This window comes from Peromyscus californicus, unplaced genomic scaffold (genome assembly GCF_007827085.1).
Source record: "Peromyscus californicus insignis strain IS unplaced genomic scaffold, ASM782708v3 Scaffold_7__1_contigs__length_154581171, whole genome shotgun sequence".
In the NCBI taxonomy this organism is placed as follows: domain Eukaryota; kingdom Metazoa; phylum Chordata; class Mammalia; order Rodentia; family Cricetidae; genus Peromyscus; species Peromyscus californicus.
In genome coordinates this window covers 131,777,556-131,790,600 of record NW_026294595.1, presented here as the reverse complement: position 1 = coordinate 131,790,600, position 13,045 = coordinate 131,777,556, and the positions used below count along the sequence as shown (strand labels likewise).

The 13,045-nt window shown below is 46.0% G+C and overlaps 2 protein-coding genes across 22 annotated transcripts in view; one reads left to right on the top strand and one right to left on the bottom strand.

Moving 5' to 3' along the window:
- Rpn2 (ribophorin II) overlaps positions 1 to 10,586 on the bottom strand; it is a 53,009-nt gene extending 42,423 nt beyond the window's left edge. For all 3 annotated transcript variants that reach the window (XM_052724984.1, XM_052724987.1, XM_052724985.1), the window contains exons 1-2: positions 10,478 to 10,586; positions 7,445 to 7,638 (exon numbers count right to left, since the gene is read on the bottom strand). In XM_052724984.1, the coding sequence (XP_052580944.1) occupies positions 7,445 to 7,638; positions 10,478 to 10,490 (207 nt within the window). In that variant the 5' untranslated portion in view covers positions 10,491 to 10,586. The remainder of the gene's footprint in view (positions 1 to 7,444; positions 7,639 to 10,477) is intronic.
- Positions 9,669 to 13,045, top strand: part of Mroh8 (maestro heat like repeat family member 8) — a 79,807-nt gene continuing 76,430 nt past the window's right edge. For all 19 annotated transcript variants that reach the window (XR_008215155.1, XR_008215156.1, XR_008215160.1 and 16 more), the window contains exon 1: positions 9,669 to 10,621. Coding sequence is in view for 13 of the 19 variants with exons in the window: in XM_052724979.1 (XP_052580939.1) it covers positions 10,161 to 10,621 (461 nt within the window). In the remaining 6 variants the exon portion in view is untranslated. The remainder of the gene's footprint in view (positions 10,622 to 13,045) is intronic.

Here is a 13,045-nt window from a genome sequence, read left to right as displayed (position 1 = left end):
ACTTAAGTGCCTTGCTCTGGCCATGACCTGTGTTGGGTGTCACAGTGCTCTCCCTTTTGATGAGCATAGGCCCTTCACAGACACCACCATTACCTCCAGGAGCAGAAAAGTAACTGGGACGAGAGTAGATGAGTGGCCTGTGGAAGAGGGCAGAGTTAAGAGTGTCCTCTGATGCTAAGTGTCCTGGGTTTTCCAGTGTCGTGTCTCCAAAGCCAAGTCAGACAACCAATCGAAAGTGACTTTAAAGCCTTCCCCTCTTTCACCTGACTTCCTGGCTCAGGCACAAGCATCACTATCCATCCAACCACCCAGACCAGACACTGGGGAACTGCTGTGGACTATTCCCTTCCCTCCAAGTCTACTTCCTTTCTATTTTCAACCGACACTGCCCCTGGCTTGTCTCTGCCCTAAGGCAGGTCCTTGTCATCCCTCACCTGACTGTTAGTCTTTTTTTAACTGCCTCAATGCATGCGATCTATTCTGTGCACCACAAGACGAAACTATGAAATACAAAGCACTCACATTGCATTATTATTAAAGGCATCCATGGTTCCCATCACTCCCAGAAAAGATCCAAAGTTACCAACATAGCACACAATGTCTGAGTGGCATCCCCCCACACCCCCTTCTGTGGCAGCTTCATCAGCAGGGCCCACGGAGGGCCCCAGAATCTTACTCTTTTCTCCTGCAGAAGTGGCTGGAATTTTGTCCTGTGCTCATTACTGTGTTGGGTGCAATGTTCTCAGGCAGCTGTCGCTGAGTACCTGTGGCAAGTGCTTTGGGATGTACAGGGCAGAGTGGGGGCTGTGGCCTCTCATGGGATGAGTATCAACAAAGGTTGTATGAGACGGGTGCATCTGAGCAGAGGCGAAGTGAGGATCTCACTGGTAGACAGGAGACAAGGAAAAGGTGCCAGGCAGAAATAGCCAAGGGCGGGAAAATAGTTATACTGCTAAACATATACTTTAAATGAGCTAGTATAGAACACAGCTATTTCCCAGGCATGGTGGCATATGTCTTTAATCCAAGCACTCGGAAAGCAGAACTAGGCTGCGAGTTTGTGTAGCATGAATCTTAAAAGGTCTTAATACAAACAAACCCAGAGCCAGATATTGGGGTGAATGCTGGAAGAGCAGAGAAACAGAGCAAGCCACAGCCACCTCACCTGGCCAACTTCTCAGCTGATCCTGTTTCCTCAGACTGGAAGCCTCTGTGTCCTTATCCGAATGGCACTCAGCTGAACTGCTGCTCGAAGCCTAAAAGCTTAACCAGCCTAGTTCCTGGTTTTCACGCCTTACATACCTTTCTGCTTTCTGCCCTCACTTCCTGGGATTAAAGGCTCACTTCTTGGGATTAAAGGTGTGTGTCACCATGCCTGGCTGTTTCCAATGTGGCCTTGAACTCACAGAAATCCAGAGGGATTTCTGCCTCTGGAATGCTAGGGTTAAAGGCGTGAGTGCCACCATTTTCTAGCCTCTGTATCTAGTGGCTGTTCTGTTCTCTGACCCCAGATAAGCTTATTAGGGTGCACAATATTTTGGGGAACACAATACCACCACAAGTTTGAGGCCAGCTTGGTCTACATAGTGAATTACAGGACAGCCAGGGCTATGTAGAGAGACCTTGTCTCAAAAGACAAAACTACCCTCCTCCCAGCTATTCAAAATTTTATGGCCAATCCAGTTAAAAGTGGGTGCTTATGGTGCTGGGAGGTGTTGCTAAGAGATAGACTACTTGCCTAGCATGCACAAGACCTGGAATTTGATCCTAAAAATCACAGAAAAGAAAAAGTAGGAACCTCTGGGGAATGGAATAGGGAGTGGGAGTGGGTGAGTCATGAAACCACCTGTGCCCTCCCCTAACAGCTATGCTACATGATGTCATGTCTCACTGCAGGACTGGGTCACTCAAAAAACAAAACAACTCTTTTAAAAAACTGTTAGGAACAAAACTTAAGATAGATCCTCAAAAAGGAGCCAGGTGTGGTGGTGCATTCCCTTAATCCCAGCACTCAAGAGGCAGAGGCAGGCAGATCTCTGTGGGTTCGAGGCCTGCTTGGTCTACAGAGCAAGTTCTAGGACAGCCAACACTACACAAAGAAACCTTGGATTGACCCCCCCCCCCCCCAAATCAGGAAAAAAAAAACAAATATCATTTTTAATGGGCTGGAGAGATGGCTCAGCAGTTAAGAGCACTGGCTACTCTTCTAGAGCTCCTGAGTTCAATTCCCAGCAACCACATAGTGGCTCACAACTATCTGTAATGGGATCTGATGCCCTCTTCTGGTATGGATGAAAACAAAGCATTCAAATACATAAAATAAACAACAACAACAAATCTTCAAAAAAAACAAGTTTCAACTTGAGTGCAGTTTGAAAGAACCAGAGGGAAGGCAGGGCCGTGATGCTACACATCTTTAATCTCTCCTGCACACTCAGGAGGAAGAGGCAGGCAGATCTCTGTGTGTGTGAGGCCAGTCTGGTCTACAGAGCAAGTTCCATAACAGCCAGGGCTACAAAGAGAAACCCCGTCTCAGAAAACCAAAACCAAATCAAATAAAAGAACCAGAGGGAAAAGGAAAGAATCTAAATACTCCCCCTTGTATAAACTGGGATCTAAAGAAGGAAACTGATTACTTCATGAAAGTAACATGGCCACACACAGCAAAGACGCTAAGAAGTGCTCTGCTGCCCTCTGGTGCTTTAACAATGAAAAGACAGCACCAGGTCCCCACAGTGGTAAGGGACCTCTTTCCCAGCACTTCAAATGTGTCACAGTGTAGGAAGTGCCTCTAGGGGATTTAAATGACCCTTCCCATGGACACTTTTACTGTCTTAAGTTCATAGAGAAGCAAAGCAGCTCAACTGAGGTCATTCCTAACTAGAACTGCCTTCAAATCCAGAGGGCCTGGCTGTAACCCCTACCAGAAGAGGCTGCTAAAATGTGTTGTGGAGTAGATTCCTACTCTGACGCTCCCAAGGACAAGCCAAGGGCAAGGGTAAGAATGGTGAGTGGCTCATGATGTCCACAGCACGGCTCTAACATCAACGGGAGCGGGGGAACTTCATAAACATGCTCAGGACCTTCAGTGAGTGCTCCTCTCTCCACTCCAGGGCTGGGGCAGCAGCTAGCTCTACCTGTAGGTACTCTCCACACACATCCTCACTTCGGTTCTTTGTGCCCTTTGGTAAAATCCCAAGGGCCCCAACACCATCCTGAGTGAACTTTCTCCTACCTTCCTTCCAGGCCCCCAAACCCAATCAGACACCATATACTACATGGCTCTTTCCTGCCCACCCTCTCCCTCACTTCCTCCAGCACCAGCTCCCAGCCCCTCTCGTCTCCTCTTAGACCTCACACTAAGCAAGCATATCCTTTGCCACTGAGCCCACTGTTTCCGTACACACTGCCTGCCTACCATGCTTCCAATACCCCTGGCTCCTGCTGCCCTAGACACCAACTCCTAGGCAACACTTCAAGCACTAGTAAGCCCCAGGCTTTGCAGAGGTTGCTCTCCATCATCTCATCAGCGCAATCCTTCTCTCTAATTGACAACATATAATGCATTCATAAAGTTCAAGTCTTGATTTAAACAAACTCATTCATCCTTGTCTCTCAACCTGCTGCTGGCTTCTCTTCCCACAGTCCCACTTCAGTTCACACCTTCAGTCCTAATCAATGTCTCCTCAAACTCACAACACCAGCAAAGAATATTTTTAGAGGAACGTGCTCAAACTAAATTTCACGTGGAACTCTAAATCATGCCACAGCTCAGAAGGCACGGTAAGTGCCTCACTCCTCCACAAGCCTCAAACACAAATCCGATGACTCACAAATGTTCTGCCCTTGGTAGAAATCTTTCACCCTGCATTCCATCCTCCTAAAATCTGCCAGTAGTCTAACAGTCCAACTTCATCAGTTACACTTTACAATACAAAAGCTCTACTAGGTGCCTCTGTTCCACTCCAGGTCCCTCAAGTTGTTGAGGACTCTCTCCTCAGGGACCCACATACTCTGAGGAAACAGGGTAGCACTGAAGCGTCATTAAAGCACACCACAAACATAGTGTCTGTGCTAGGCATTGTCTGAACTTGCCTAAATAAATTATCACTAGAACAAAAAAAATGCCTCACTATTAAGAACCATAACTAGAGCTACTCTGTGAAAGGGGCCCTTTGTGGCATAATCTGATTTCACTTTATACTAACAACAATCTAGTGAGGTGGGATACATAATTCCCTTTTCACAGAAAAGGGGAGCAGAATGAAAAGTTGAGGTTAACTGACTGATGCCTGTGAGCTTACTTTCAAGCTAAAATAACTCACTTTGAGGGTTCACGAGACTATGAGGAAAAGTGCATCCTTAACATAGTCACAAACAGGAGAAATTTGAATAAGCTGATTCCCAGACAGCAGGGATTAGCAAATGTTTCCTATAAAAGACCAATTAGTCATTATTTCAGGATTTGGGGCTAGACAGCCTAGAAACTACGCAGTACACTATTAAGGTACAGAAGCAGCAGTAGATGATATGTATATGAACGGTGTAACTATATTTCAATAAACCCTCATTTACAAAAACAAGCTTCAACATGGATGTGACCATGGGAACCAGAGTCTGTCACCCTCTTCACATTCAGACTCACTGGTAGATACTCACAGTTAACCTCTTCTAGGTCTTGTTTCCTCTTCTGTTACAGGAAATGTTTCTGACAATATAGACACATGAAGATAACTCAAAAGAACATACCAGGTGTACCTGGTACATACAAAATCCTCAATAAGTAACACTGGTTACTGACTCCAGCCTGGGATAGAGTAGATCCTGCCCAAAAGCCAAGAAGAAGTGTGTGCTCATGGTCCCTCCCTCCCTTCCTCTCTCCCTCCCCTCTCTCTCTCTCTCTCTCTCTCTCTCTCTCTCTCTCTCTCTCTCTCTCACACACACACACACACACACACACACACACACACACACCCCTTGACCTATTGGCACAAACGGGACATTTTTAGCCCCCCAAAAAGAACAAGCGCTGACATGAACTAAAAGACACTGGCAGGGACTCCCAGTTCTGGCCAAGACAGAACTGAAGGCATCAACTTGACGCTTCTCCCAGTAACTACAAAACTAGGCAAAATATAGGAAATCGAGACACTGGACAACAGACAGTACACACTCTGGTTACTCCTGCCCGTTTTGAAATAGGGCCTCTTTCTGTAGTCCTGGCTGGCCTGGAAATCACTCTGTGGACCAGGCTCACCTGGAACTCAGAGATCTTTCCACCTCTGCTTCCCAAGTGCTGGGACTAAAGGTGTGCATCACTTTGCCCACTGACTCTTCAAAGAAAGCAAAAAGCAAGGTAACAGCATAAACAATGGGCATTTGTGTGGAAACATCTTATCATAAAGGTCTTTCATTATTTGTGATGTAGCAAAATAGCTCAAAGTGGTGGGAGGCCTTGATGGTCAGAGATTGCAGTCCATCATGGTCTAGCAGCTTTCTCCAAAGCTAGATGACATGGGGGACTCCATCCCAGTAAGACTAACTGTCCTCTACCTGCCCTTCTCTGGAGAATGTCCCTGGGTCCGGAGGACTGACCTTATCTGAAAGCTGTCTCTGAGCCTGGATGACCTAACTTATCTTTAGCATGACCCTTAGCACAGTGTCCTGCTAGAAGCCTTCCCCTGCTGTACATATGGCAACTAAGACTTGTACTAAGAGCTTTGCTATAGGACCCTGGTGTCACATGTGAAGCCTTATGATAGGAGTGTGCCACTTAATGCAAATTAGGGTTTGTCCCCAGCCTTCCCAATCCTATTCCCTATACTCTGGAATAAAGCTGAGCTGATTCACCAAAGTCATACCCCAGAGGGCTGTCTCCATCATACCCACAGCCATCTAAACACTGTTCCCCACTTCTGCTTCCTCCACCCTCATGGACCAATGTACATACGACCCTCGAGGAAGAAGCAGAGCCACATCAGGGCACACTGTGACAAATCAAGGATGCATGCTATAATGAAAAGTAGTACCAGAGTCAATGAGATAGCTCGGCTAGCAAAGGTATCTGCAGACAAGCCTGACAAACCGAGCCTCATCTCTGTCACCAAGAGCCTGCAGGAGTTGGTTTTCTCCCTCCGCCATGAGTTCTGAGAGCTGAACTCACTCAGGTCATCAGCTTTGGCAGCAGGTACCTTGACTCACTGAGCCATTTTGCTACACAAATGGGTGGTTTATAAATCCTAAATGTATGGTAATTTCTTATGAAGTCATAGAAAATGTCTTAGCCTAACTGTCCATGACTTTGTAATGACTACACACCCCCTTAGCTGTTCCTTGTTGTGGAATATTAGTTTAAGATGTGTTACATTTGTTTATGCTGTGGAATATTTGTTTAATGGTACAAAGATGTGTTGCATTCTTTTATGTTGCATTTGTTTAACTCTGTAAAGCTGTCTTACTGTGCCTGTCTAAAACACCTGATTGATCTAATAAAGAGCTGAACAGCCAATACCTAGGCAGGAGAGGGCTAGGCAGGGATGCCAGGCAGACAGAATAAATAGAAGGAGAAATCTAGGTTCAAGAGAAAAGGGAGGAGCAATAAAGGGAGAAAAGGAGGAGGACACTAGGGGCCAGCCACCCGGCCACACAACCAGTCACAGAGTAAGAAGGAAAGAAAGGGATATAGAATAGAGAATGGTAAAAGCCCAGAGGCAAAAGATAGACTGGATAATTTAAGTTAAGAAAAGCTGTCTAAAAGCAAGCCAAGTTAAGGACGGGCATTTATAAGTAAGAGTAAGTCTCTGTGTATTTACTTGCAAGCTGGGGCGCAGGCCTCCAAACAGTAGAATTCGTCCAAATTGCCCCACACCATGACTCTTGCTGATCAATGCATGTTGAGTCCTCCACATTGAGCTCCTTTGAGTTGTTAGCCATGTACCTAGCACTTTCCAAGCACATGTGGGGCTGGGGAGATGGCTCAGTGGTTAAGAAGTACATAAACCAAGTCCATGCTGTATTGAGTAGTTTCACAGATAAGAGTTCTAGTAGACTCCAGAGGCTCTGACTCTCTTTCCTCCTTTCCCTTAGAAATACCCAGCTGGGGCTGGGAAGATGACTGGGGCTGCTCTTCCAGAGGTCCTGAGTTCAATTCCCAGCAACCCCATGGTGGCTCACAAACATCTGTAATGGGATCTGATGCCTTCTTCTGGCATGCAGGCATACATGCATACATGCAGACTGAGTACTCATATCCAAAAAAAAAGAAGAAATACTCACGTGGTGGGACATACATTAAGTAAAGAACCAACCTCAGACTGAAAGAAGTATTTGTTGTATTAAATGCAGTAATACACCAGCAAGAGTTTGTTTTAAAGTATACAAGAGGAACATGTGAGGAGATTAAGATTCTCCTAAAGCACTGTGAACAGAAAAAAGGCAGCTTTACCTTGACATCTGACACCTGTGCCCCAAGGCTGTTGAGTCCCACGATGGAGTAGAAGGCAGACTCCAAATTTGTGAAAGGGCGATCCAAAGAGGCTTTCAGTCTTTCCACATCATGTTTGGTGAGGTAGTGGGTAGGTGTCAGAGCCTGGGTGCTGGCTATGATTGTCAGGGCCAACAGGAAGACAGCGCTTGAACCTTTGAGGAAAATGGCTAGTTAAGTACATGCCACATTACTCCTCGTCACAGTATGATGCAGCAAGGACTGGGAGTCTAACCATGTGGGAATGGGTAGAGAACACAGGTCTAGACTCAAGAGATGGGGAATGATGACCTGCATCTTCAACTACCAGGACAGTCTTTCATGAAAGCTCTAGAAATCTGAAGGACACCAAAACACCATTCCCATTTAAAACTTCTCAGGACAGAACCAATCCTGAATCCTTGTATCTTGTCTCCTTCTCAACCAAACTCATCCCTTGCCCACTCTAACAACTTTCACTTTCCAGCCTGTTCCTCAAGGAGCCATGTTCCTTCCTACCCAACACTCTTTTTAGCTCTGCCTCAACTTCAACTTTGCATGATGTGTCCTTTCAGGTTTCGGCTTAAGTTTCTTCCAGAAGCTTTCCTTGAGTTTGGCCCCAGTACAATGAAGGACCTGGTCTCTGGCCTATATAGGAACCACAGTTAAGTTATTCAGCAACTGCCTCAGCTTCCTCAAGCATAAAGCAGATGACAAGTGTCATGCCTGGGCTCCTTATGAGTTAAAGGAGAAAGCTTTTAGAATAATGATTGGTCTGTAGTGAGCACCAGGTAGAGGATCAGCTGCTTCCATTACTGTGCTTGCTGCTGTAGCCACTCAGTGAAGTCTATACTGTGCCTAAGCTGCATTTTCCACAGTTAAGAGTGTGAGGGAGAGCCAGCGGTGGTGATGCACACCTTTAATCCCAGCACTCAGGAGGCAGAGGCAGGCAGATCTCTGAGTTTGAGGCCAGCCTGGTTTACAAAGCAAGTACCAAGACTGCCAGGACTACATGGAGAAACCCTGTCTCTCAGGGGGGAAAGACAAAAAACAACCCCCCCCAAAAAAGCCCCAAACAACAACAACAACAACAAGAAAGAATATGAGGGCTGATCTCTCTGCTAAACAGTAAGCTCCTAGCCTCTAGGAGCTGGAGGCTAAAGACTATTTCTCATATTTATCTCAGTATTTCCAAGTCTTACAGACAGCCAGGTATAGTATGCCCTGAATAAATGGGAAAAGAAAAAGAAAAACCAGTCCCATCTGTGATCCCCTAGGGACAGGAAGAAACTGCAGGAATGGCATCTGCCTCTCTTTCATTAAAAATGAAGACCAGGGAACATTTGAATGGCCTGCGTCATGAAAAAGTGAACCCTCTGTCACCCACGTTAAAAGCATTAAAAGGCAATTACAAGACTAACATCAATGGCCCTAACTCCTCTGCCTATAGCTCAAGCTGAATTAGACTCCTTTAAAGGCATTACTTTACAAAGAAGAAAACTGAGTAGGTTACAAGTGGCCAGTCTTGGTTGGAGTCAAACCCAGTCAACACTACGGAGTTCATTCACATTCCACTTAAGAAAATTAAATTAAATTGGGGTTGGGGGTGTGACTATATGGAGGTCAGAGGAAAACTTGGGAGTCAGTTCTCTCCTCCTACCATGCAGTTCCACCTGAAGATCGAACTCAGTCATCTTAACAGTAAGGCTTAATGACAAGAACATTAACCTCTGGAGTCACCTTGACAGTCCCCTACTTTTTTTTTTTTTTTACAATGTTGAAAAGATGCATAACTCACAGAGACTCACTCTTCTACGAACAGCAGTTTCATTTAAGTCTTTGTGTGTTTGCTAACCTAAATGTGAAAGCTCTTTAAAAACTTAAAAGCCAGTATGTGTAGAGGCAATGGCTTAGTGTAGAATTCATCCCCTGGGTTTGATGCATAGTACCTCTAAGGCCCCAACCCTAAACTAAAAGAGCAAAGAGCTCTACAGTGTGCAGTATTCATCAATATATAGTGAATGCTCCTGCGTGCCATGAACTTGTTTCTCTCTCAGTGCTGGGAACTGAACCCAGCTCCTCAGCTCCCTACACCCTATTTGAAAAAAGAAAAAAATTAAGGTTCCTAAGTTACCTGTCCCTGCCCTAAGACACCTGAGTACACTTGAGACAGTTTCAATACACATTCTGACGTTAAGCACTTTACCAGCAAATCAGTGAAATGGCAAGCTCTGTTCACTGCGTTCCCGAGTTACTTCCTTTCTCTGGGATTCCAACTACTCCTCGGCCGGGGGAATAGAAGATATACACCCAAATAGTGATTTTTAAAACGATGACACTAAGATTCCACACTACCGTGTCCATTCAAAATCTACCAAGCATCGAATTTTGCTCTGCACTGTTAGAAGCAAGCACAGAATACCATTTAACACAGCTCTTACGAAGCAGGTACCAATTGAGAAACTGAGGAGCAGAGGGGATAAGTCCCTGGCACCTGGTCTCACAATGAGTATGTGGCCAGTTACAAGTCTGCACCTCTAGTATCCCTTCATAGCCTAGGCTTTAGGCTGAGTCTCCTGTCCCTGTCAGTGAAAAAGAACCTAGAGCCCAAACAAAGTCCAGTGACATGGTCAAAGGCTTTCAGGACGCCAAGGGTGACTCCCCGACAGGCTGCAGGCCGCCGGTCCCACTCAAATGAATGAAGGCGGCCAGGCCCGGGTCCGCGCTACCGCGGTTCGCGCTGGGCCTCGCGGGGACCCGTAGCCACGCGTTGCACGCTCCCCCTCCGCACCAACCCTTCGGGTCGGCAGCACTTCACCAGAACTCGCAGCCCTCCGTCACACCTACGACCCCGAAAGCGCCCGAGCCCATGCCCATGCCCCTGCCCCGTAGGGGAGGGGAACAGCGCCTGGCCGGCGCCCGTGTGGTCCGCACTAGCCTCCCGCGGGCGGCGCCCCGCTCCCCAAGGCGTGTCGGCCGCGGGGCCCCACTGTTGAGCCATGCGCAACGTCTCACCCGGCGGCGCCATTCCTCTGAGCAGGTCCCACCGGAGCCAGAGCAGGCAGACTTCCGCTCTGGGAAGTGGCTCCAAGAGCGCGCCGGAGGGGACGCCAGGGACCCACAGCACACGCCGCCGGCCAGGATGGGCTCCCGGCAAAGGTCAGTCTCGGCGGTCCCGCTGGGCAGGGCCGTTCTCAACGGCCGCGGTGTGCGGGCTCCAGTCGTGGCGTGCGAACCGCTTTCAGGGTTCCGGCTGGCCAAGCCGCAGTCTCCCCCGCGCCGCGGCCCACTTGGAACCGACCGCCTCTCAACCGTCCTGCTCTGGCCGCCACCCGGACGCGATTGGAGAGGGACTTGGGCTGGGCCTGAGACGGGGCCACCTCTGATTGGCCAGGGCCAGTGACTGGCTGGACGCCCTGTCAATCACGGGGTTCTCCCGCAGCCCGGCCAATTTTAAAGCCAGGAGAAGGGAAGAGAGGGCTATAGTGACATGATTTTAACCCCTTTGGGGAATGATGGTTGAAGGATTACCTAGATTATTAATAACTGACTTATGAGTGATTTTTTTTTACCCAGTTTTCAAACCAGTGAGCGATACAGTAACTCTGAGGACCATTTTAAAAAATATTTTATTCTTTGAGAATTTCATACAATGTATTTTGATCATATTCATCCCCTTCCCCCAACTCCCTACCCACTCAACTTCATGCTCTATTTCTCTTTCTAAAAAATAAAAAACAAACTAAGCATGGAGCCCTGCCCTGGAGAGTGGTTGATACACCCAGAGTCACTGCATTGAAAAAACTGATTTTCCTTCTCCTACTAGCTATCAGTTATGAATAGCTTTTTGGCTAGGGGCAGGTCTTTTGTGCCCACTTCCCCTACTCTGTACTGGGATTTTGTATAGCTTGGGCTTCTGCAGATCTTGTTTATACTCTCACAAATCTGTGTAGGTTCATGTTGCATCTCCCTGCTGTTTGGAAAACACTGTTTCCATTCACCAGGTCTGGCTCTTACAATCTTTCTATTCCTCTTCCACGTAGATCCCTGAGCCTTGAGGTGAGAAGTATGATTTAGACATCCCATTTAGGGCTGAGATTTCCAAAGTCTCTTATTCTCTGTATGTCTGTATGTTGATTGCCATCTACTGCAAGAAGAAGCTTCTCTGGTGAGGATTGAGGGATGCCCTGATCTGCAAATTTAACAGACTCAAAATGGAAGTCGAAACTAATATGTAGCTCCGATTACTGAGCATTTACAATACAGTTGGAAAGAGTACTAAGCATTCTACCTACATGATTTCATTTACTTTATTGTCATTATTTTGTCAAGTGTGTAGTGGTACTATTAGCTCTTTAAAAGGAAGGAAATATTTCAGCTCAGGCATTCTGACTACAGTCTGCTTTTAACTACTGTGAGCATGTAGAGTATAGGAATGCTTCTTATCATTAGTATTGCCCCAAATATTAGTCAGCTGTGTAGGAGAGAGTCAGTTCTGTGTCTAGTGAGTATCACTCCTCCGTAGAGTAGTCATTAGCCCTATGCAGCTATTTCACTTTGAACTTAATTAAATTAAGTAAAATTTAAACTTCGGCTCCTCAGTTGTACTAGCTATGTTTCACATGCTCACTAGCTCAACCAGGGTAGCTGCGTTGTACTGGGCAATTTGACAGATATTTTCAATATCCCAGACAGTAATATTGAGTGTGCCTGTAAGGCCTATACTTACTTACCAGGCCAAGGTTACCTGATATAGCTGGTCCAGGAATTAAACCACGCCTGGGTTGGAGGGGCCACAGCAAGACTGAGACTGTGATAATCTTATTGAGAGCAAAAAGACTTTTTATACCTTTATCAGAAACAATATAATGGCGATTGCCAGGATCAATACTATGGTAGTTGTCAGGATACAGTGACATTTGCAAGCTACACGGGGTACACAAGATTGATGTCTAAGACCAATTGTCCTGTCAAGCTCCCATGCTTCCTTGACTTCTAAGGCAACATGAAGAGAAACACAAAGCTGACTGAATGTTTCACTGCCTGAAGGAGTCCCTTGATTTCTCGGGAAATTGAAGACATACAATGCCCAGGAGCCACAGACTCTAACCTGAAAAACCTATGACATATGCCTCTCAAGGCCAGGCCAATTCCATGGTTTCCTGTAAGTGCTGAACTAGAATACACTTAAAGAACTCTACCAATTCAGTAATAAGACAAGCCAGTGATGTGCTAGAGAAAGAGCCAGCTGTTAAGTTTTCAATAATTTTGCAAATTGGGTAAATACAGTTATTTAGAACATTAAATTATATAACCATAAAGTAAAAGAAAATATGCTGAAAAATAAATCTTTTCATTTCCTGCTTTTATTACATTTACCATTGTCTGAACATTTGTGATTGCCTATATACATGTAATACCTCATTAGTAGAATGTGATAAGATAGTATAAATATCACTGCACAGACTGTTTCCAAGGGAAACATTGATTTTGGCCATGATTTTGGAGTATTTACACCATAAAATTGGCATATATGGCAAAGGAGAACTTGATTTATTGATTTGTTGATTATCCAAACCTAAT